Here is a 22430-nt window from a genome sequence, read left to right on the forward strand (position 1 = left end):
GACTGGGAATCTTTGGAAGCGGGGCACCTGAACTGATGAGGTCCTTTACAGTTCCAGGAATTATATGAAATCTATGATAGTGGGTCACCAACACCCACATCTTAGAAGCAGAGGCAGAGAAAGAACCAAGCCCAATGGATAGCTGTTACTTAGATTTCCTCAACAGATCCTTTTTGAAGCCTAAGCTACTAGTTCTTTTCCAAGGCAGGAGTCGTTACCCCACCCTCTCCAGGGCCAAATTAAGATATTCCTAGCAGGAATGAAATATGGCTGAAGCATAGGCCACACCTAATGCCATTGTGACCATGTGGGTTGAACCTGCCACTAGACTTGAGGATAACCAGTCCCACCCATGACATTTATGGACAAGGTTGGATAGAATGAAGTAACAGAATTCTTCTGACAGTCCCAGGCCTCCTGTTTATCAGCACTTGTGCGATCATAAGCTAAGTTAGGTTCGATGCAGTGTTACTAATGGGGCTAATCTATAGTTTACTTACCTCCTTTGTATTAAAGAACCAAACTTAATCATGTTCCGGCTACTGACCTCTTGCTGGTCTCGGACGAGGACAACCAAAGAACCACGAAGGTAATATTGCAACTATTTCTCTAGACATATTCTGCCATTTCCTTCAGTGTATCTGCCCTCAGCCACTCAAGGGACAAGTCTTCATGATATATATTGTTAGGGGAAGTGATTAAGCAGCAACTGCAGGACTGGGGCAGAGTTTGGGGGAGGACGGCCAATTCCACAAGGCAAGAGAATCAGGGAAGGAAAGCTGCCTTGGAGGCTTTGGGGAGGGGTTCCCAAACCACCTTCTTCCACCTTGGCTATGCCTTTAATTGATGCATACAGTGGAGCTTCTGTAGCCAGAGCCCCAAACACTAAGAAAGTGGGCGGAACTCTTTGTTTAGCCTAAGAACTAACAGCGCTTTCAGGCTTGGACTCATTTCTCTTTTCCATTTCCAGGAACGTGACACTCATTATCATTGGATTGGATAACTCGGGTAAAACTGTTCTTGTGGAGGCTTTCCAAAGGCGTAAGGAAACAAGGGCATTCATTACACACTGGTTTAGGTCTCCCATGGGCCCAAGGGACCAATGAAATATTCATTTTTTCCTAGCCTTACTTCATGACCCTCAGTTTCCCTGAGGGTAAACACCTCCCAACAGGCATATACCCTCCCCACCCCACTCTCTCTCCCCTTCTCTCTTCTCCTTCTTTTCTTCCCACTGTCTCTCACCACATGCACAACCATACACACACTCCCTCTCCCCCTTCTCTTCTCTCTCCTTTCCTTCTCTCCTCTTCTCTCTCACAACACACACACACAAATACATACTTTCTCCCCCCTCCTCTCTTCCCTTTCTTCCCTCCCCCTCCTCCCTTTCTCTCTCCTCCTCTCCTCTCCTTTCTTCCCCCTCTCTCCAACACATACACATAAACACACACTCTCTCCCTCTCCTTTCGTTCTCTCATCTTTCTCTCCCCTCTCCTCTCCCTCTTACAACACACTTTCCCACCTTCTCTTCCCCTCCCTTCTTCTCTCTCACAAGCACACACACTCTCACACTACATTCTCTCTCAAACACACACTCTCTCAAACACACACACACTCTCTCTCCCCCTCTTCTCTCTCACAACACATGCTCTGCTTCCTCCTCTCTCTCCATCTCTTGCCCCTTCTCTCCATCTCTTCTCTTCTCTCACAACACACACACTCTCTCTCTTCTTCTCTCTCCCCACTCTTCCCTTCCCACCCTCTCTGTTCTCTCTCCCCGTCTTCTCTCTCATCACACACACACTCTCTCCCCGCTCCTACACCTGTCCTCACACTCCACCTTTCCGTTCCCTTTGCTTTACCCCTTTAGCTTTCTCTCTCCCCTTTTCTTCTCTCCTCTCTCACAACACACAGTCTCTGACGACAGAAACACACTTCCTCTCCCCCTTCCCTTTTCCTTTTCTCTCTCAAACACATGCTTTTTCTCTCTCCCTCTCCTTTTCTCTCTCCTCTTCTTCTCTCCCTCTTCCTTTTTCTCTCTCACAACACATACCACAAAAACACACACTATCTCTTTCCTGCTCTTCCCTTCCTTTCCTCCTTCTCTCTCACACAACACATACATTTCTCTCTCACACAACACATACATTTCTCTCTCACAACACACACACTTACCCTCTCATAACACACAAGCATAAAATTACACATGCACACACACACACACGCACACACTCTCCCCTTTCCTTTCCCCCTCACAACACATATACTCTCCTCTCCTCCTCTCTCCTCCCCTCTCCTCACTTTCTCTTACAACACATCTTTCCCTCTCTTATCTCCTCTATCTCCCCCCTCTTCTCTCCTCTCACAACAGACATGCACACTCAAAAACACACTCTTCCCCTCTTCCCCCCTCACAGGCACAAAACACACTTTCTCACACCACGCATTCTCCTCACAACACACACACACAATCTCTCCCCCCTCCACCTTTCTCTCACCCCCTCTATTCCTTCCCCCCTCCTCTCTCCCCTCCTCTTTCTCTCTCTTTACAGAACGCACAAGCACACACACACACTCTCCCCTTTCTCTTCTCCCACTCTCTTCTCATCCCTTCCTTTCCCCCTTCTCTCTCTCCTCTCACAACAAACATACACCCACAGAAACACACACACACACTTCCTCTTGCTCTCCTGCTCTTTCCTTTCTCCCTCTCTCTCACAACACACGTACACATTCTCATAACACACAAGCATAAAATCACTCTCCCCTCTCTTCCTTTCCTTTCTTCTCTTTCTCACCACACACAACCACACTCTCTCTCTCAACACCCACACTCTGTCACAATACGTACACACACACTCTCTCTCATACCATGCACACACACTCCTCTCTCTCCTGTCCACTCTATTATCTTTTCTTTTTCCTTCTCTCCCTTTTTTTTTCTTGCTCTCACAACAAACACACATCCCCAGAATCAAACGCACACACATACGTTTTCTCTCACTGTCTTCCTTTCCTTCCGCCATCTCACTCTCTCACAACACACATACAAGCACAAAATTACACTCCTCCTCTTCTTTCCCTTCACTTCTCTTTCTTTCTCTCACATACACACGTCTCTCACAACATATACACACTCCACAACACACACACAATCTCTCCTCTCTCAAAACACAGACACACACACTCAAACACACACACTACTCTCTCCCCTTTCCCTTCTTTCCATCCCTCCTTCCCTCCTTCTCTCAATACACACACACACTTTTCACTCACAACACACACAGACACACACACACTTCCCCCCTCACCTCCTCTCTTCCCTTCACCTCCTTTTCCCCCTTATTCTCTGTCCCCCTCTCACTTCTCTCCTCTTTTGTCACAACACACATACAAACACACTTTTTCTCACAACACACTCTCTGGCAACAGAAACACACACACTCTCCCCTTTTTTTCTCTCACAACGCACATACATACACTGTCACAACACACTAGCACACACACTCTCTAATGATACATATTCTCTCCCCCCTTCCTTTCTCATCTCTTTCACAACACACACTCACCAACAGAAATACACACACACACTCTCTATCCCATTCTCTTCCCTTCCTCTTTCACATTGCACATTTTCTCACAACACACACTCTCACACAAACATACACTCTCTCCCTCTCCTCCCTTCTTCCCTCTCTCCCTCTATTCTCTTCTCTCTCCCCTCCTCTCCTCTCTCAACACACACACACAAACTCTCACAACACACATACACACTTTCTCTCACAACATACACATTATTTCTCCCCCTCTTCTCTATTTCTCTCTCACAACACACACTGTCTCACAACACACAAATGTACACTCTCTTCCCTTCTCTTCCTCTCCCTCAGCACACACACGCACAAACACACACACTTTTCTTTTGCCCCTTCTTCTCCCTCTCTCCTCTTCCCTTCCTCCTCCCCTTTCTCTCTCCCCTGCCCTCCCCTCTTCTTTCTCACAACAAAAGCACACTTTCTCTTGCTCTACCACTCTCTTCCCTTCCTCACTCTCCCTCTCTGACAGCACACACACAAAAACAGGGACACACACACACACACTGTCACACACATTATACACACTTTCTCTCAACATACACGCCTACCCTCTCACCACACACATACAAGCACAAATCACTCTCTTTCCCTCACTTCTCTTCCCTTCCCTCACAACACACACACACACACACACACACATCCATGCTCTCTAAACAAAACACACAAATACACACACTCTCCCTACTCCCTCATCTCTCTCTCACTTCTCTTCCCCCTTCTCTCCCTGGCACTCTGTCTCCTCTTCTCTCTTGTCTTCTCTCTCTCTTATAGCACAGACACTTACACACAGTCTCTCTCTCTCCTCTTCTCTGTCTCCCCCTCTCCTCCCTTCCTTGTCCCCACTGCTTTTCTCTTCTATCTCCCTCCCCCCACCACCTTTTCTCCTCTTCTCTTCACTCTCTCTCACAAACACACATTCACAGAAAGACACACAGGCAAATTTTCTCTCTCCGTCTTCCCTTCCCTTCTTCCCCCTCACTTTCTCTCACAACACACACAAAGATACACACATGCTCTCTCTCACACATACACATACACATACAAGCACAAATCACACTCTCCCCTTCTTTTCTCCCTCTCTCCCTCTCTGCCCCTCACTTTTCTTCCCCTCACTGTGTCTCTCCTCCCTGCTCTATTCTCTTCTCTCCCCTCCTCTCTTCTGTCCTCTCTCTTACAACATACACACTCTCTCACACAACACACACACCCTCACAACACAGGCATCCACTCTATCTCCCTTACAACACACGCACACCTTCTCACAACACATACAATCTTGCACAACACACTCTCGCACAACACACACACTCACTCCCCCTCTCCTTTCCCTTCTTCCCCCTTCCCTTCTTCCCCCCTTTCAAAACACACATAAAACACACACACATACACACTCTCTCCCCCTTCTCTCTCTTCCTCTCTTGCCCTCACTTCCCTTCCCCAATCTATTCTCTTTACTCTCTCCCTTTCTTTTTCTCTCAACATACACACACTCTCACAACACATACACAGGTAAATATACACAACGCTCTCTCTTCCCCTTCACTTCCTTTCACTTCCCTTCCCTCCTCTGTCCCCCCCCTTCTTTTCTCTCTCCCTCTTCTCTCCTGTCTCTCTAACAATGCACACACTCTCTCACAATACACACATGCTCTCACAATACACAGACACCCACATTCTCACAACACACACACCACTCACTCCCCCTCTCGTCCTTCCCATCCCTATCACAACACAAACACACAGGTAGGTACTCTCTCACACAACACATACATTCTCCCCCCCTTCTCTTTCTCCCTCTCTTCACTTCCCTTCTGCCCTCTCTCTCTTGCCCACTCTATTCTCTCTCTCTCCTCTTTTCTCTCAACACACACACCAGACGCACTCTCTCTCCCCTCCTCTCAATCCCTCTTCCCTTCACTTCCCTTCCTCCCGTCTCTCTTCCCCATTTCTTTCTCTCTCCTTTTCTCTCTTAACACATGCGCACAGTCTTACAACACATACACACACACACTTCCTCCCCCCACTCTTCTTCTCCTGCTTCCATGTCTGTTCCCTCACCCACTCTGTTCTCTTTTCTTTCTCCCCCTCTTCTCTTCTCTCTCAACACAATCTCTCCCTCTCTCTTCTCTCACAACACACAGACATATACACTCAAAGGCATGCACTCTCTCGCTCTCTCCCTTCCTCCCCGCTCTTTCTCTCTCTCAAAACACACACTGTCTCACCCTCCTTCCACTTTTCTCTCTCACCCCCTTTTCCATTCCCTCCCCCAGTCCTTTCTCTCTCTCCTCTTTCCTCTTTCTACAACACACACACACACACACACACACACGCACACACACTCCCCTCTCTTTCCCTTTCCCCTTCTCTCTGGCTGTCTCCCCTTCTCTCTTTTCTCTCTCCCCTTTAACATCCCTCCTCTCTTCTCTTTCTCTCCTAAAACACACACAGAAACACACACATTCTCTCTCACAACACACATGCACAAACACACACACTCTCTTGTCTCTCTCTCTCCCCTCTCTTCCCTTCCTCCCCCACCCCTTTCTCTCTCTTCCCTTCACTCTTTGCTCTCTCCCATCTCCTCTTCCCTCTCTCACAACACACACAGGCATACTTTCTCTCCCCTACCTCTGCCCTTCCCTTCTTCCTACTCTCTTTCTCACTACATACACAAACACACACACTATCTCTGTCTCTGTTACAGCACACATATACTGTCACAACAGACACACCTACCTTCTCTCTCACAACATACAAACACAAATCACATTATCTCCCCCTTTTTCTCCCTCTCTTCCCTTCACTCCCTCTCTTCCCCACTCTATTCTCTTTTCTCTCCTCTCTCTCAACACACACACAAATACACTTTCACAACATACACACACATTCTTACAACACATATACCTACAAACATATATACACACATCCCTCACCTCCTCTCTTCCCTTTGTTTCCCTTCCTCTCTGTCCCCCTCACTTCTCTTCTCTCTCTCTCACAATACACACATTATCTCCTCTCACAACACACTCTCACACTACACAGACACCCAATGCTCTAACAACACACCTACACTCTTTCACAGAACACACACACACACACTCCCTCCCACTCTTCCTTCCCTTCCCATCTCTTTCACAACACATGCACACACAGAGAGACACACACACACACTCTATCCCTCCTCCTCTCTCTCCCTCTCTTCCCTTCCCCAAGTCTGTCTCTCTCTTCTCTCTAGCCCCGCCCCGTCTCCCCTCTCTTCTCTCAACACACACACAATCTCTCACAACACATGCAATCATACACACACACACACACACACACACACACTCCCTCTCTCCCCCCCACCTCCTCTTTTCCCTTATCTTCCCTTTCCCTTCTCTAGGTCTCCCACTCTTCACTCTCACAACACACACAGTCTCACAATACACTCACACGCTCTCTGACAACAAACACACACTCTCCCCTTCTTCTTTTCTCTTTTTGCTCTCTCACAACACACAGGCACACACTCTCCCCCCTCCTCTTCTCTCTCTTTTCCCTTCTCTTCCCCTCTTCCTCTCTCCCCCCTCCTTTCCTCTCTTACAGGACAAACATATACCCACAGAAACACACACATAGTCTCTCTCTCTTCCCCTTCTCCCTCTCTCTCAAACAACACGCACACACTCACACACAACATACACAGATATTCTCCCCTTCTTCCTTCCAATCTCCCCACTCATAACACACACAAACGCAGTCTCTCTCACATACAGACACTCTCCCATGCACACAACACACAAACACAGACATGCTCTCCCTTCTCTTTCCCTCTCTTCCCTTCCCGTCTCTCTCGCTCACTCTATTTTCTCTCTCTCCCTTCTCTCCTCTCTCTCTCACACACACACAACATACACACACTATCTTCCTCTCTTCTCTATTTCTCCCTGTTTTCTTCTTCTTCTCTCTCACAACACACACACTCTCATCACACACACATTCTCCCAGTGCACACACAGAAACATACACACACACATTCTACCTCCCCCTTCCCTTCTCTTTGTCTTTTTCTCCTTCCTTTTCTCTCTCACAACACTTTCTCACACAACACACACACACAGACATATACACTCTCCTCCCTTTTTTTCTCACCCCCCTCTTCCCTTCCCCTCATCTCCTTTCTCTTTCCCTTTCTTTTGTCTAGCTCCCTTTCTTCTCTTCTCTCTCCCCTCTTCCCTTCCTCTCCCCACTTTCATCTTTCCTTCCTCTTTTCTCTCTCTCCTTTCCTCCTCTCTCTCTGTCACAACAAACACACACCCACAGAAACACACACACTCCCACTATCTTCCCTTCCCTTCCTCCCCATCTCTTTCTAACAAATCCTCTCTCTCACATACACATCATACACAGACCTTCTCTCTCTCATCCATCATACCCACAAGCAGAAACACAGACAGCTCCCACCCTCCCTTCCCTTCCCCTTTCTAAAAATATACACAAAGTCTCTCACACAGCACACACATATAAGCTCTCTCTCCCCCTCCTCCTTTCCTTTCCCTTCCCTTCTCTCTACCTCCATCACAACACCCACATACACACACACATTCCCTCTCTCCCCCCTTCTTCTCTCACCTGAGTTCTTCATTCCCCTCCCACTCTCTCCCTTTCTCTCTCTTTTCTCCTCTTCTCTCTCTCACAACACTCAGACACACTCAAACACACTCCCTCTTCCCTTCCTTTCTTCTCACACACACAATACACACACACACTCTCTTACAACAAACACACACTCAAAACATAGTCTCCCCCCCTTCTCTCTCTCCCCTCTTCTCTCCTCCCCTTGTCTCTTCCCTTTTCTCTCCTCTCCTAACACACACACATATACTGTTTATCTCTTTCACTTGCTCACCTACCCATTTTCCCTCTCTTCCAGCACTCTCTCACACACACACAACACACACTCTCTCTCTCCCTTTCTCTTTTTTCTCCCCCTTGCTACACTCTTCTCTCCTCTCTCACAACACACATACACTCTGACAATACAAACACACACACACACTTCTCCCCCTTTCTTCCCTTCCCTTTCTTTCTCTCTCACAAGACAAACATGCACACACACACTCTCTCGACACACACAGACACACACGTTCTCTCTCTTCTCTCAACACACACACCCTCTCCCCTCCTCTTCTGTCTCTCCTCCTCTCTTTGTACTTCCCTTCTCCACCCCCCTCTTCTCTAACTACAAACTCATACCCCAGCACACACACACACTCCAACTCTATTCCCTTCCTTTCCTCCTTTTTCTCTCACAACTCTTCCTCTCTCAGAGAACACACACACACACACACACGAGCACAAAACCACACATTCTCTCTCCTCCTCTCTCACAACACATACAAATACTGTGTCTCCCCTATCTTCTCTCTCTCTCCCTCTTCTCTCTTTTCTGTTTCTCACAATATACACACACACATACACACACTTTCTTTCTTCCCCTCTTTTCCCTTCCCTTCCTCCCTTTCTCTGTCACAAAACACACACACACACACACACACACACACCTCTTTGGGTGTTTTTAGCCAGCTTATGCTGTGAGATGTAATGTCTATCACCTGCTTCCTTTATAAGATGTCCTAATTGAAGGTCCTCTCATAGTGTCACTGTGCATGAGCTCAAACTATGTAAAGCATTGCAGTCAATTATGAAGGATGGCATGTGTGAAATGGTGTCTAGTTTCTGAACTCAAAGTGGTATTTCGTGTAGATAAGAAAGACACATGTGGGGTGATAAAGAAGTTTAATAACATGAAACTCTTGGTGACAGCTAACATAGAGGCTTGGAGCTTGAGAAATACTGTCAGTTCAGAGACATGCAAGTATATCTTTTGCTTAATACTTTGACATTTCAAGAAGAAGTTGCACAGAATTTCAGGGAGATAGTATTCTAGTTGTGAAGACCCAGCTTACTGCTAGCCAACCACTCTAAGAACCCAGCATAGTGCCTGGCACAGGAGGCGCTCCATTGTTGTTAAGTACCATCGAGTCGATTCTGACTCATAGCAATAGAGTAGAACTGCCCCCATAGGGTTTTCTAGGCTGTAATCTTTACAGGAGCAGATCGCCAGGTCTTTCTCCCATGGAGCTGTTTGGGTGGGTTCAAATCAGCAGCCTTTGGGTAGCAGCCAAGCACTTGTTGTGCCACCAGGGCTCCTTAGGAACTCCATGGATGTTTATTAAATAAATGAAGGGATATGATGATGTGGCTGAGTTTTCTCTCACCTAGCAGTCCACAGTAAAGTACAGGCAAGGGCTAACTTGCCCCCTCTGCCACTGGCCTACTTGAAGACCTCCTCAATCTCTTCGAACTATATATAACAACAGCCTTCTGACAGATCTAGCCACCTTCAGTTGTCCCACCAATATGCAGTCCACACCATTGCCAGAAGGATTTAATGCAACAATCTGATCACTGCACTTCCCTGCTCAATACTGTTCAATACCTTCTGATTGTCTTCAAAATAAAACTTAAGTTCCTTAGCGTGGCATGCAAAGCCCTCCATGATTTGGTCCCTGTCTCTTTCCTCAGTTTCATTTCTCATGTTCTCCACATAGGGCCTATGATAGAACCAGAAGAAATCATTTGCCATTATTCCGCCATCACACTGTTCTAGTTCAATGCCCATGCTTTCTGCACATGCTGTTCCCACTACCTAGCGTATCATTGCCTCCATTATCTATCTGCTTCATCAAACACCTCAAGGCCCAGCTCAGGCTTGACATCAGGACAGCCTTCCCTATCTCCTAACACCTCTTTCCTTGACTCCTACTACTCCGGGCATCCCCCTATTGTGGCAATTATCACAGCATCATTGCGCAATCATAAGTCCATCTCTTTGACTGTGGGCCCCTTGAGGAGAAGTTCAGTAATGGACCTTTTCATCTCTGTATCTTTAGCCTCTGTACTTTTAGTACCTTCAGGTAGGTACTCTAATTTCCATGATTCCCCTTGGGTTACATGTTGCCTTCTCACTTCTTCTTACTGTAGTGGCAGCTCCAAGCACCACACTTTTAGCCAATGGTTCAGCCTAGTGTCCAACCTTATAGACAGCAAACTTGACTCTTTTCTTGCTTCTCCCAGTTCTCTGAAAGAACTTAACAAGCAGAAATGGTAGGGAAAAAAAAGGTAAGCAGCAGCAGAAAAATCAAGGAGCCCGGGTAGATCACAAGATTACTGCTAAAACAGGAGATAACTTTCTAGAGCCCCAACTTAGCCCCATTTGGTCTGGGTTGGCCCTGGGAATCCATACGTAAAGAACGCCCCAGTTGTTTCTGATGGCCAGTCAGGCTTGGGAAGCACTCATCTGGAAATAGCTGTATACCATTTTGTCTGTAAGAATATTGTCTACTTTCCATTCTGATCTCTAGAGGACAGGGCCTGAAGTCTATTTAATTCATTTTGTTACTGCATGGCTTGCTTTGTGCTCAGTGACAAACTTGGGGCTGATTCATAAATGACTTGGTTTATGGTTGTGGCTGCATGCACAGAGGATCTTTGCATGGCCAAGAAGCAAAATACCACTGACGTGTTACATTCTGAAGAGTGTTTCAGGCCATTACTGTCCATGCAGGACCACCAGGGTCAACCTGATAGGTTGCTCTTGGCCCAAAGTCCAACAGCTCACCTCCCCTGCTCCTGCAAATATTTATGAGATGATTACTGAGGATTGCCTAGCCGGGAAATTCCAGTCTACAAGTAATTGCTTGTCATGAATGTTTGAAGACGCCAACTCTAAGATATTTTGGGACACAAGCCATTATTACTGATGACACCATTCATTATAACTGTTTTGTTCAGCATGGTCACATGGGGCAAGAAAGCCAAGCGTGAACACAAGCAGGTGTCCTCAGTGAGGGCATTTAGACCAGTGCCACTCACACCTGGGAAGCCTTTAAAAAAAAACATGATGCTTGAGCCCCACCCCAGATCTATGGAATGAAACCCTCAGAAAATGAGGCCCAGCATATTTTTTTTTCGAAAGCACCACAGGTGCTCCTGGAGTTGAGTGAGTAACAGAGAACCAATTATCAGAATCCCCTGTGGAGCTTTCAAAACTACTGGCCCAGGACCTGGAGATTCAAATACTCTGGTCTGGGGAGGACCCAGAGAATCTATAACTTAACAAATTTACCAGATGATGCTGAGGCACAAGTAGACATGAGTTTCATTGCTTTCTAGGGCAGTGGTTCTCAAGCTTAAAGTGCAGAAAAATCACCTGGGAAATTTGTTAACTATAGGGAGTGTGTTAAACATACACAGGCTTGGATTCCAAGCCTAGAGATTCTGACTCATGTGGTCTAGGGCAGGACTTAACAATCACCCCCATGTAATTCTGAAGCAGACGGTCCCCAGACCATGCTTTAAGAAACACCCAAAAAACCAAACCCATTGCGGTCGAGTCGATTCCGACTCATGGCGGCCCTATAGGACAGAGTAGAACTGCCCCATAGAGTTTCCAAGGAGCGCCTGGCAGATTCAAACTGCCGACTTTTGGTTAGCAGCCGTAGCACTTAACCACTATGCCACCAGGGTTTCCATTTAAGAAACACAGTACTAGGGATATAAAGATGAATTAGACTCAGTACCTGTCCTCAACCTGTTGCAGTCGAGTCAATACCAACTCAGGGTGATGCCACATGTATCACCGCAGAACTGCTCTGCAGGGTCTTCAATGGCTGTAATATTACAGAAGTAGATCCCCAGGCCTTTCTTCCGTGGTACTGCTGGGTGGATTTGAATAGCCAACCTTTTGGTTAGTAGCTGAGAGCAAACCGTTTATACCACCCAGGGACCTTGCCTGTCCTCAAGGAGTTCATAAGTAAAGGAGGAAAAAGAGAGAGATGCAAATTGTCAGGGAACAATTTTTCATGGCATCTAGGGTTCACTAACAATAGATTGCATTAGTGAAGGAATTGGTAGGGTTTCAAGTGGAAAAAAAGGGAAATGTTTTGCTCTGATGGGGAAAAATAATATAAAGCTTGCCTCAATACAGGAAACAAGATGTAAAAATTTCCTTTGGAGTTTTAACCTATTCACTTATTATTTTTAAGTAGTCTAATGCAGACATAGCAAATGTCACATCAAAGTTGTGACTAAAAATTATATGTTATCTGAAAGCTAAAATTAAAAAGATCATTGACTAACATGAAAACAGAAGAGGTATAAAATCACATTAAAGCATAATAATATACACACACACATATAGATATATATGCGCACACACATAAATTTGTGTATAATCATACATTTCCAAAGATCTTAAAGCATGTTACTAACTTCTCAGCTTACTGACTCATTCTGCCAATCCTGTGGAAAAGGTCACAGGCAGATCTGCAACTATAAATAAGAAGTTACTTATTTGGAACCGCCTGGTATGGATGTAGAGTCTTGGAAGTGCCTGGTATGGGTATAGAGAATCTATAAAATCATTTTGCTACAGATGGGGGCAGAAAGCTAGGCCAGAACTGTCAGGTCAGCCAACTGGAATGTCTATAAAGACAAGCATTTTGAACTGCATTTCTATGAGAGCTGAATGAGGTATGGGATTCCCTCTGGGATTTTATGCTCTGGCCACAGCTTTTAAAGGTAAAATGTGTCTGAGTCTTGCATGGATTCTTGGAAAAGATACGAGGGAGAAAATTTCATATCCTGATCCACAGCGACAGTCACCATAAACATTTATTGAACACCTGCCCCTCCCTCGAGGAGCTTATATTTTAGGTAGGGGAGACAGGGCAAGCACAGAAAGAGGTGAAGGACCAGTTCAAGAGACCATGTGCTCAATGAGAGAGGGAAAGTGAGAGCTGGGCAGGTCAGATATGGCTTCCCGAAGAAAGGGTAGGAGAGCATGACCTCCTGTTTGTTCATTCATTCATCAAATTCATTCAACAAATATTTATTGAGCACCTATGTGCCAGCTGCTATACAGGGCATCATGAATATAACGGTGAATAAAACTGAAAGGATTTCTGTCCTACTGCAATTTATAGTGCAGATAAGCAAATCATATACTGTATAACAACATAATACGTGCTACGATGGTGATAAGCTCAGAAGAAAGCCACCTTATTTAGACTGGGAGATGGTGGAGTGAGTTAGGAAAAGCTTTCTAGAGGAAACAATATTTAAATTGATACCCCCCCCCCCGAGAAAAAAAGAAAAGGCACTAACCAGGCAAAGGGTAGTGGGAGAGAGTTCTAAGCAGAGAGAACAGCATCTTGTGAAGGTCCAGCGGCAAAAGTGTGTGGTGTTCATGTGGAGTGGGGGCGGGGGGGGGAGCATGAACAAAGGACCAGAGAGTATGTACCAGAGATGAGGAGATCAGTATGGTTAGAGTGCTAGGAGATAGGCCTGGCAGGTTAGAAGGTAAAGGAGTCTGCGTCCTATCCTGGGAGCAGTGGGCAGTCACTGAAACTTACTGAGCCTGGAGAAGGGTAGCATGGGCAAAGTGATGTTTTAGGAAGATGAACCCGTAAGTATGAGCAGGATGGCAGAATGCTTCAGTAGGATTTTAAGGGGCAGACTGTAGTCAAGGTTTAGCTAAACGTTTAGCAAATCCTTTGATCTAAATCAGCAGTGGATTAGCCAATAGGCAAGGTAAGCACGGTGCTTACCTTGCTTACCAGATCATCTGTAGTGAACAATGTCACATTTTTCACCACATCAAAGACTCTGCTTCTAGGTATGCCTGGCATCTGTCTCCCTCCCAACCCCACAGCACCTTCCCACAAAATGAAAGCCTCTTTTCAAATTTACAATCCCTGACAGGGGTGCATGACCCCAGTAAACAAAGTAAGCACGGGCTTACTTGTGCTTACTTACTAATCTGTAATGAACAATTTTACCTGTTTTTTTCCTTCTTTTTTTCTAATTTATTGTGCTTTAAGTGAAAGTTTACAAATCAAGTCAGTCTCTCACACAGAAAGTTATACACATCTCATTATGTACTGCTAGGTACTCTCCCCCTAATGAGACAGCACGTTCCTCCTCTCCACCCTGTATTCCCCATGTTCATTCATCCAGCGCCTGTCCCCCTCTGCCTTCTCGTCTCCCCTCCAGACAGGAGTTGCCCACTTAGTCTCATGTGCCTACTCGAGCCAAGAACCTCACTCCTCACCAGTATCATTATCTACCTTACATTCCAGTCCAATCCTTATCTGAAGAGTTGGCTTCAGGAATGGTTCCAGTCTTGGGCTAACAAAGGGTCCAGGGACCATGACCTTCAGGGTCCCTCTAGTCTCAGTCATACCATTAAGTCTGGTCTTTTTACGAGAATAATTTCACCAGTTTTTGCTTATCTTACTGAGTAATCAGACCCTGACTAACTATATTTCCTTATTTAGTTGTTGATTCTCTAATCTTCTACTCACAGAGCTTCCCAGCAGAATGAACAAATGTATGAAATCTGAACTGACTACACTGCTGTTAGATGACTACAACATTTCCATCTACAACCTGAAGGGAGACCCAAAGGATCGGGAATTATGGCCAAACTACTATGCGCAGGCTCACGGGATTATTTTTGTGCTGGACTCCAGTGACTTGGGATGTATGCAAGAAATGAAGAACATCTTGCCATGTTTGCTATCTGATCAACGAGTGGCAGGAAAACCGATCTTACTGTAAGACACTGCCTTTGGGCCCAATTTCCCCTTCCCATTTTGTGCCTTAATAAGATACATATATAGAGTGAAGGATGCAATGGTCCCTTTGTTGAGGCCCAGCTAGACCTCCTCTTTCCTTATTAGGCTCAGTGAGGTGAAGTGGCCCAGTCCTCTAGGGGTTGTTTTCAAGGGCCACTATCTACCACACACTGCCATGGAGGGCATGTTACCTAACTGCATTGTTGGTTGTGAGTTGCATCAAGTTGATTCCGACTCATGGTGACAACAAGAGTTTAAAGAGTATATTTGCTCCATAGGGTTTTCAAAGGCTGATTTTTTGGAAGTAGATCACCAAGGCACACTGGATGGTTTTGAACTGCCAACCTTTAGGTTAACAGTTGAGCACAAATCATTAGCGCTACCCAGGGACCTACCTAATTGTATAAAGGTAATTTTGAAGGGAAATAGAGAGTAATAATATCTGGATCTACCATCTCCCATCCCTTGACTCTTCCTGAAGACTGCCTTCAGCAATCTGCTTCTCATCTTGTCTGGTTTCAATCTCTAATCCCGAGATCTCACAGTGGCAGAGAACAGCCCCTACTTTGCATAATCTATGCCAATGGCCCCTTCCCTTAGCAGACTGCTCAAGAGCTGAGTAACTAACACTTATTCCAGGGTGATAATTCCAGTCACCAGTCAATCTTCACCCCGCCCCCACCCCCTTTTTGCCTTTTTCATTCCTCATTAACACCACCACTAGAGCATGAACAGAGTTTGGGAGGAGATGTAAAAACTCCAAATGTGTTCGTATTCCAGTTTGCAATTCTAATTAAAGTTTGATGGCATAATGTAGGGGAAGTGAGAAATGAGGCCTTGGGATTCTGTTGGATTTAAATTATTTGTACTATTTCTTCCTTCCATTGAGAGTTGGCTAGAAAAATTCCTGGCTTATCTCATTGGATATACAGCAGTTGTGCCAGAGCTGGTTCTCCTCCTCTTTATCTTCTCTCCTTGCTCTTTGTCTCTGTATCTGTTTCATACTTCTCTCTTCTTGCATCCTTCTCTCCTGTGCCCTGTTCTAGCCTGGCAAACAAACAAGACAAGAAGGATGCCCTCCTGCCTTGTGAAATTGTTGAGTACCTACTCCTGGAAAAGCTAGTAAATGAGCATAAGTCCTTGTGCCGAGTGGTAAGCATCAACCCCTTCCTTCCCTCTCCCTCTAGAGTCCAGCTGTTGTGTCCCTTGGCCCATTCCATAATCAGTCCCATATGCTGGGTTTGGGGTAAAGCCTCTCCCCTCTAGGCAACATCTACAGTAATGATTTCTGACCTAATGGTGATAATATCACATTCTTATAACACTTCCACATCTGTTTTCTCATTAAGCCTTCAAAATAGCTATGTAAAGCTGGAAGTTTTAATATCTCCATTTTATAGATAAGTAAGATAAGGCTCAGAGACGCTAAGTCTAAGCCCAAGGTCACACATCCAGGACATTACACTGCTTTACTGAAGGACATTAGCTTTTGTATCTTTCACTTACCTTCTAAGAAGTCAATGCTGAGTGTCTCTTAGGAGGCTGTAGAGCCACTCTAGGCATGGTAGAGCTTATGTGAACCTCTGCTCTTTGGATGAGTTATTGGGAATGTGGGCTCCATGGAGTCGTCTTTTTTTGTCACAGGAGGCTTGTTCAGCCATCAAAAACCTCCGAAGAAGAAACCATCAGCCAATAATTGAAGGGCTGCGCTGGCTATTAGCTGCCATCGAGGATAGATATGAAGACCTAAGTACTCGTCAACAGCAATATGGAGTGGAACTATCATCTACCTCAAGAAACCCAACCTCCAAGGGCACCAGAAGCTCTGGAGAAAGATGTTCATTCAGCAGGTACTGAGCTTCTGAGCTGCCTCTATTGGGTTTACTGATAGGAACAGATAAAAGAGTCAATCTTCAACATAAGCAGGGAGTTCTAGGAGGTGCTTGGATTCTGTGCAGCACCAAATTAGTCTCTCAAGATCAGTTAGCCCAAATGGAGCTACGGAAGTGACCAACATTGTTAGGTGCACCCCTCACACACAGTTCGAGTAGTTGCGGTAGTGGGATGAGTTGTATAAAGTAAAAGCATCCTATTAGTAGTAGAGCTTCTATTTGCCATGAGGAGGAAAAGAGGCATACGAGCCCCTTAAGGAGTTTATCAGCATTATTCTATGAATGAATGTCATGGAACTATCCCATGTTCTCAGTCTCCAGGTTCTCTGATCTTCGCATTAAAAAGAAATGATGGGAAAGATTAGGAATGTTAAAAAGAGCAAAAGAAAAAAGAAAATAGGAGGTGCTCAAGGTTTTGAGGAATGAAAGGTCTAAATGCCCTCCCTCTTGCTCTCTTGTTAAACGAAGGCATATGGTAGGGGATGGGGTAATAGCTGCATTTGATTAAGAACTTGAAGTGCACCTGTTTCTACTACTGCTTTGTCCTTTCCACCTTCCCCAGGTTCTACACCAGGATGAGGATGACCAAACGGAAAAGACTGGATTTAGGACAACATTCAGTAGAAGCTAGACCCCTAAAGCCAATCCTACAGGTAAACAATTTTCTGAATGTTATTGCCCCAGGGACCAATCCCTGAACTTTTGGGTACCAACTGACTTTCTTTCCCCATCTTCTTGCTGTACAGAAGGAAGGTTTACTAAGGCCTAAAAAGAATAGATCAGTAACATTTGCTTTAGATGAACCAATGGAAGAAGGCGAATCTTCTGCAGGAAATGAAGATCAGAAAGCCAATGAGCTCCACTACAATCAAAGTGCTAACTTGCAGACTCCAGCTCCATATGTTAATGATGATCCTTTTGAAGGTAATATTGGACCGGTGGTTAGTCAGAAAAGAAAAGATATATAGGCCTTCCGTCACAATTTCTAAAATAGTATTCCTATTTTGAGTCTGAAACTCTTATACTGTGGTTGGTGGTTAGGAGAAGAGAAGCAGAAGCACAGGAAGAGTGCTTGGGGACCGCCCAGTATGACTCCCAGTACTGAGTGAAACAAGATCTTTAGATGGCAATGTTATTGTTGTTAGGTGCTGTCCAGTTGGTTCTGACTCATAGCAACCCTATGTAAAACAGAATGAGACACTGCCTGGTCCTGTGCCTTCCTCACAATTGTTGCTATGTTTGAGGTCACTGCCACAGCGACTTTGAATGGATGGCTACAGGGTTATTTTAAAGGTTATGATTCCTACTGGTGGAAGTACAAACAGGTACAACCTTTATGGAGGGTAATTTGGCTGGCTCACTCTTACTCAAACATTCTCACGCTCAATTTCTCCCTCCCTCTCCCTGCCCCCATATATATATATTTTTGTGTGTGTGTATTTATGTATACATAAAATCTCAAGAATTCTTAAAATGTCGAGACCCTTCGAGCCAGCAATCTCATTTCTTGAACTGTATCAAGGGTGTTCAATCACAGCACTGTGTACAACAATAAAATGGAAACAACCTAAATATTCAATGATGGAGAATGGATAAATAAATTATGGTGTAGCCACACAATGAAATACCACATAGACATCAAAAAGGCTAATTTTGTAAGTCAACATTTAGTGACATGGAAAGTTTCCCACAACCTGACATCTTGTTAGGAAAAATAGCAAGTTAGAGTACAGCATGTGTAGCATGACGTGCACATATGCAGAGAAATATCTGGACAGATATCATCCAAATATTAGCAATGGTTTTCTCTAGGGGTGAGATATTGGGTGATTTTGAGAAATAAAAGGCCTAGATGCCTTTCTTAGATTTTTGTGTATTACTGGAAATTTTCATTTTTTTATTAACTTTTATTGAGCTTCAAGTGAACGTTTACAAATCAAGTCAGACTGTCACATATAAGTTTATATACACCTTACTACGTACTCCCACTTGCTCTCCCCCTAATGAGTCAGCCCTTCCAGTCTCTCCTTTCGTGACAATTTTGCCAGCTTCCAATTCTCTCTATCCTCCCATCCCCCCTCCAGACAGGAGATGCCAACACAGTCTCAAGTGTCCACCTGATATAATTAGCTCACTCTTCATCAGCATCTCTCTCCTACCCACTGTCCAGTCCCTTTCATGTCTGATGAGTTGTCTTCAGGAATGGTTCCTGTCCTGTGCCAACAGAAGGTTTGGGGAGCATTGCCACCGGGATTCCTCTAGTCTCAGTCAGACCATTAAGTATGGTCTTTTTATGAGAGTTTGGGGTCTGCATCCCACTGATCTCCTGCTCCCTCAGGGGTTCTCCGTTGTGCTCCCTGTCAGGGCAGTCATCGATTGTGGCCGGGCACCAACTAGTTCTTCTGGTCTCAGGATGATGTAGGTCTCTGGTTCATGTGGCCCTTTCTGTCTCTTGGGCTCTTAGTTATCGTGTGACCTTGGTGTTCTTCATTCTCCTTTGCTCCAGGTGGGTTGAGACCAATTGATGCATCTTAGATGGCCGCTTGTTAGCATTTAAGACCTCAGATGCCACATTTCAAAGTGGGATGCAGAATGTTTTCATAATAGAATTATTTTCCCAATTGACTTAGAAGTCCCCTTAAACCATGGTCCCCAAACCCCTGCCCTTGCTCCACTGACCTTTGAAGCATTCAGTTTATCCCGGAAACTTCTTTGCTTTTGGTCCAGTCCAGTTGAGCTGACCTTCCATGTATTGAGTACTGTGAAATTTTCATTTTTATAATGCACAAATATCATTTCTCCCAACCCAATAAAGGCATTAAAATTAAAAAAAAAAATCTGTGAGGTTTTGAAGGCTTACTGTTGTTAATAGCCACTCCTTCTTGGTGTTCTTTGAGACCCCAGTCTCCAAGATCAACAGTCATTATAATGTCACCTTAGCTCTCCAAGGGATCTGGCATTTCAGGCTACCCTGGAGCTTTGAGTTGTTAAACTGCCTGCAGGGGCCTGGACTTGGCCAGGGCCACTAAAGAGGAAACAGGCACTGCTCTGGGGATGACGGTCGAGGATAAGAGCTGAGTGGACAGAATCTGGTAGAAGAGTTGAGGAAATATTTCCTGATTTCAGCAACTAACCCTAAATCTTTGTCCAAAATTGAAATTCAATTTCATTTCTATATTTTCAGAGCCCAGAGCCAACAACACAGTGGATGCATGGGACACAGGTGAAATGTTACCGGACAATCCCTGTGGAGAGACCTTTGGTTCCTGTGGTTAGTACTCCTTAAAAGAAGGGGAGAAGGGAAAGAGCAAGATGAGAGAAAATATGAGGCTGGGGTGCAGTCTACACCCCCCTTTAGGAACTGGCCAACAGACACCCTTCTAACCTGAAGTGGTCTGGGAAGGACAGGAAAACTGGCACTTTGGTTCGCTTGCAGTGACTGGCTATTTTCTTTCTCATTTTAGACTTTTAAGACACTACTAACGAGAAAAATAGAGGGAAGTCAAAAGAAACATCTAATATCCCTCCCTTGGCAAATGGGCTCATCTCTAGAACCATCATGACTACACAGCTTTTCAGCTATTTGATAACACCTCTCCACTCCCCCTACAACTCCACCTACTGTAACATCACAGCCCTGAGAACCTTATTGTTCCTGTACATCTGTACTGTAACCATCAAATTAATCCTATGCCTACTCAGAGGCTCAAAAGAGCAATAACATCAGGGAATAAGAAAGGGTAGGTGGCATCCATTTGAGAATGAAGACAATCTCGATGAAGAAGAACAGAGACCGTACATCTTTGCACCCAGATGTTCCTGATGAAGTCTGTTGACGATACATCTTGGGCGACCAACTGAAATTGGGCCTTAGAAGTATAGGTTAGTTCCGAATTACACCTTTTTTCCTTGAGGTTCTTGGGTGTAAGGGGAGAGGCAAAAATAAATAGAACTTTTGGGCTGAGAATTGTGCTTTGCTGAATCATTTTTAGTCCGGCCTCCAAAAGCAATTCCATTTTAAATTCCCAGCCAGTTTCTGTGAAGCCCAGCAACAATTCCTTTGCTGTCCCTTCAAGAACAGTAACTGCTGCCTCTCCTAACACTTTGGTTAGGTATGCAAAGGATGTAGAGCTTAGACGCATTCAACCCTCCATCCCAAGGGTGGTGCAGTGGTTAAGTGCTAGGCTGTTAACCAGAAGGTCGGCAGTTCAAATCCACCAGCCACTCCCTGGAAACCTTATGGGGCAGCTCTACTCTGTCCTATAGAGTCAGAATCGACTTTTTTAAACCACTATTAGTATCACCATCAGCACCACCAAACCAAAAAAACAAACATTGCCATCAAGTCGATTCTGACTGTAACCCGTGTGTTACAGAATATAACTACTCCATATGGTTTTCTTGGCTGTAATCTTTATATAAGGAGTTCACCAAGCCTTTCTTCTGCAGTGTCGCTTAGTGGGTTTCAACCACTAACCTTTAGATTAGCAGTCCAGCTCAAACCATTTGCCCTGCTGTATCAGCACCATATCCACCATTTATCCAGTGCCTTCTTTCTTCCAGGCACAGTGCCAAGTTCTTCACATCCATTATCTTGCTCACAGCAACCCTTGGGGTAGGCACTACATCTGGCTACATTTTACAGATGAGGAAACTAGGGGACAGAGAAGTTAGATAACTTGCCTAAGGTCCCACAGCCTGCAAGAAGCAAGCAGGAAATTAAATCCACATCTGTCTGACTCTAAAGCTACTTTATGCCAGAAAGATCCACTTATGCTTGTCTCAGACTCCACTCCGAAAAAGAAAGCTATATCCAGGAAGAACACTGCAGCTTATCTATGCTCATGTCAGAAGAATTGTGTTGATATCAATAACCACACCAGTAGTAGGAGGAGACAAGTTTGATGGAGCACTTCCATTTTGCCAGCTTTACATATATTTTTGCCTTTTATCCTCACAATTCAATGAAGAGGTTCCATTATCACTATCCTACAGAGGCAGAAACTGAGGTCCAGAGAGATTAAATAACTTGTCCAAGGGCACCCACTAAAAGTGGCAGAACTAGGTTTCAAATTAAGGTCCGACACCATAACCCATGCTCTGAACTCTACTCTTTGCCACTTCACCAGGTTGCATGAACCAGCTAAGTCATAATCATTTCTGAGGGTAGAAACCTTGCACAGAAAGATCCTAACAACCCCATCGGAAGAGTCTGATGCTAAGGCCACATCTCTTGCTCTTGTGCATTGTATATG

General features: G+C 45.0%; 1 protein-coding gene across 1 annotated transcript; it reads left to right on the forward strand.

The window, feature by feature from the left end:
- The first annotated feature begins 305 nt into the window (after nt 1-305).
- Nucleotides 306-18676, forward strand: ARL13A (ADP ribosylation factor like GTPase 13A). Its single transcript, XM_064278452.1, has 7 exons — nt 306-589; nt 971-1041; nt 15013-15262; nt 16330-16435; nt 16928-17056; nt 17685-17828; nt 17922-18676. The coding sequence occupies exons 1-7, from the start codon at nt 531-533 to the stop codon at nt 18141-18143; spliced, it is 981 nt and encodes a 326-aa protein (XP_064134522.1). The 5' UTR covers nt 306-530; the 3' UTR covers nt 18144-18676.
- Nucleotides 18677-22430: the final 3754 nt, after the last annotated feature.

The sequence above is a fragment of the Loxodonta africana genome, chromosome X, assembly GCF_030014295.1.
Source record: "Loxodonta africana isolate mLoxAfr1 chromosome X, mLoxAfr1.hap2, whole genome shotgun sequence".
Classification (NCBI taxonomy): Eukaryota; Metazoa; Chordata; class Mammalia; order Proboscidea; family Elephantidae; genus Loxodonta; species Loxodonta africana.

What these genes read in the sequence shown, in the direction of transcription:
- ARL13A (XM_064278452.1), top strand. Translation starts at nt 531, where the DNA reads ATGTTCCGGCTACTGACCTCTTGCTGGTCTCGGACGAGGACAACCAAA. An exon ending in CTCGTCAACAGCAATATGGA is followed by an intron (nt 17,057 to 17,684) that starts GTGGAACTATCA and finishes CATTTGATTAAG; the next exon opens with AACTTGAAGTGCACCTGTTT. An exon ending in CCCTAAAGCCAATCCTACAG is followed by an intron (nt 17,829 to 17,921) that starts GTAAACAATTTT and finishes CTTGCTGTACAG; the next exon opens with AAGGAAGGTTTACTAAGGCC.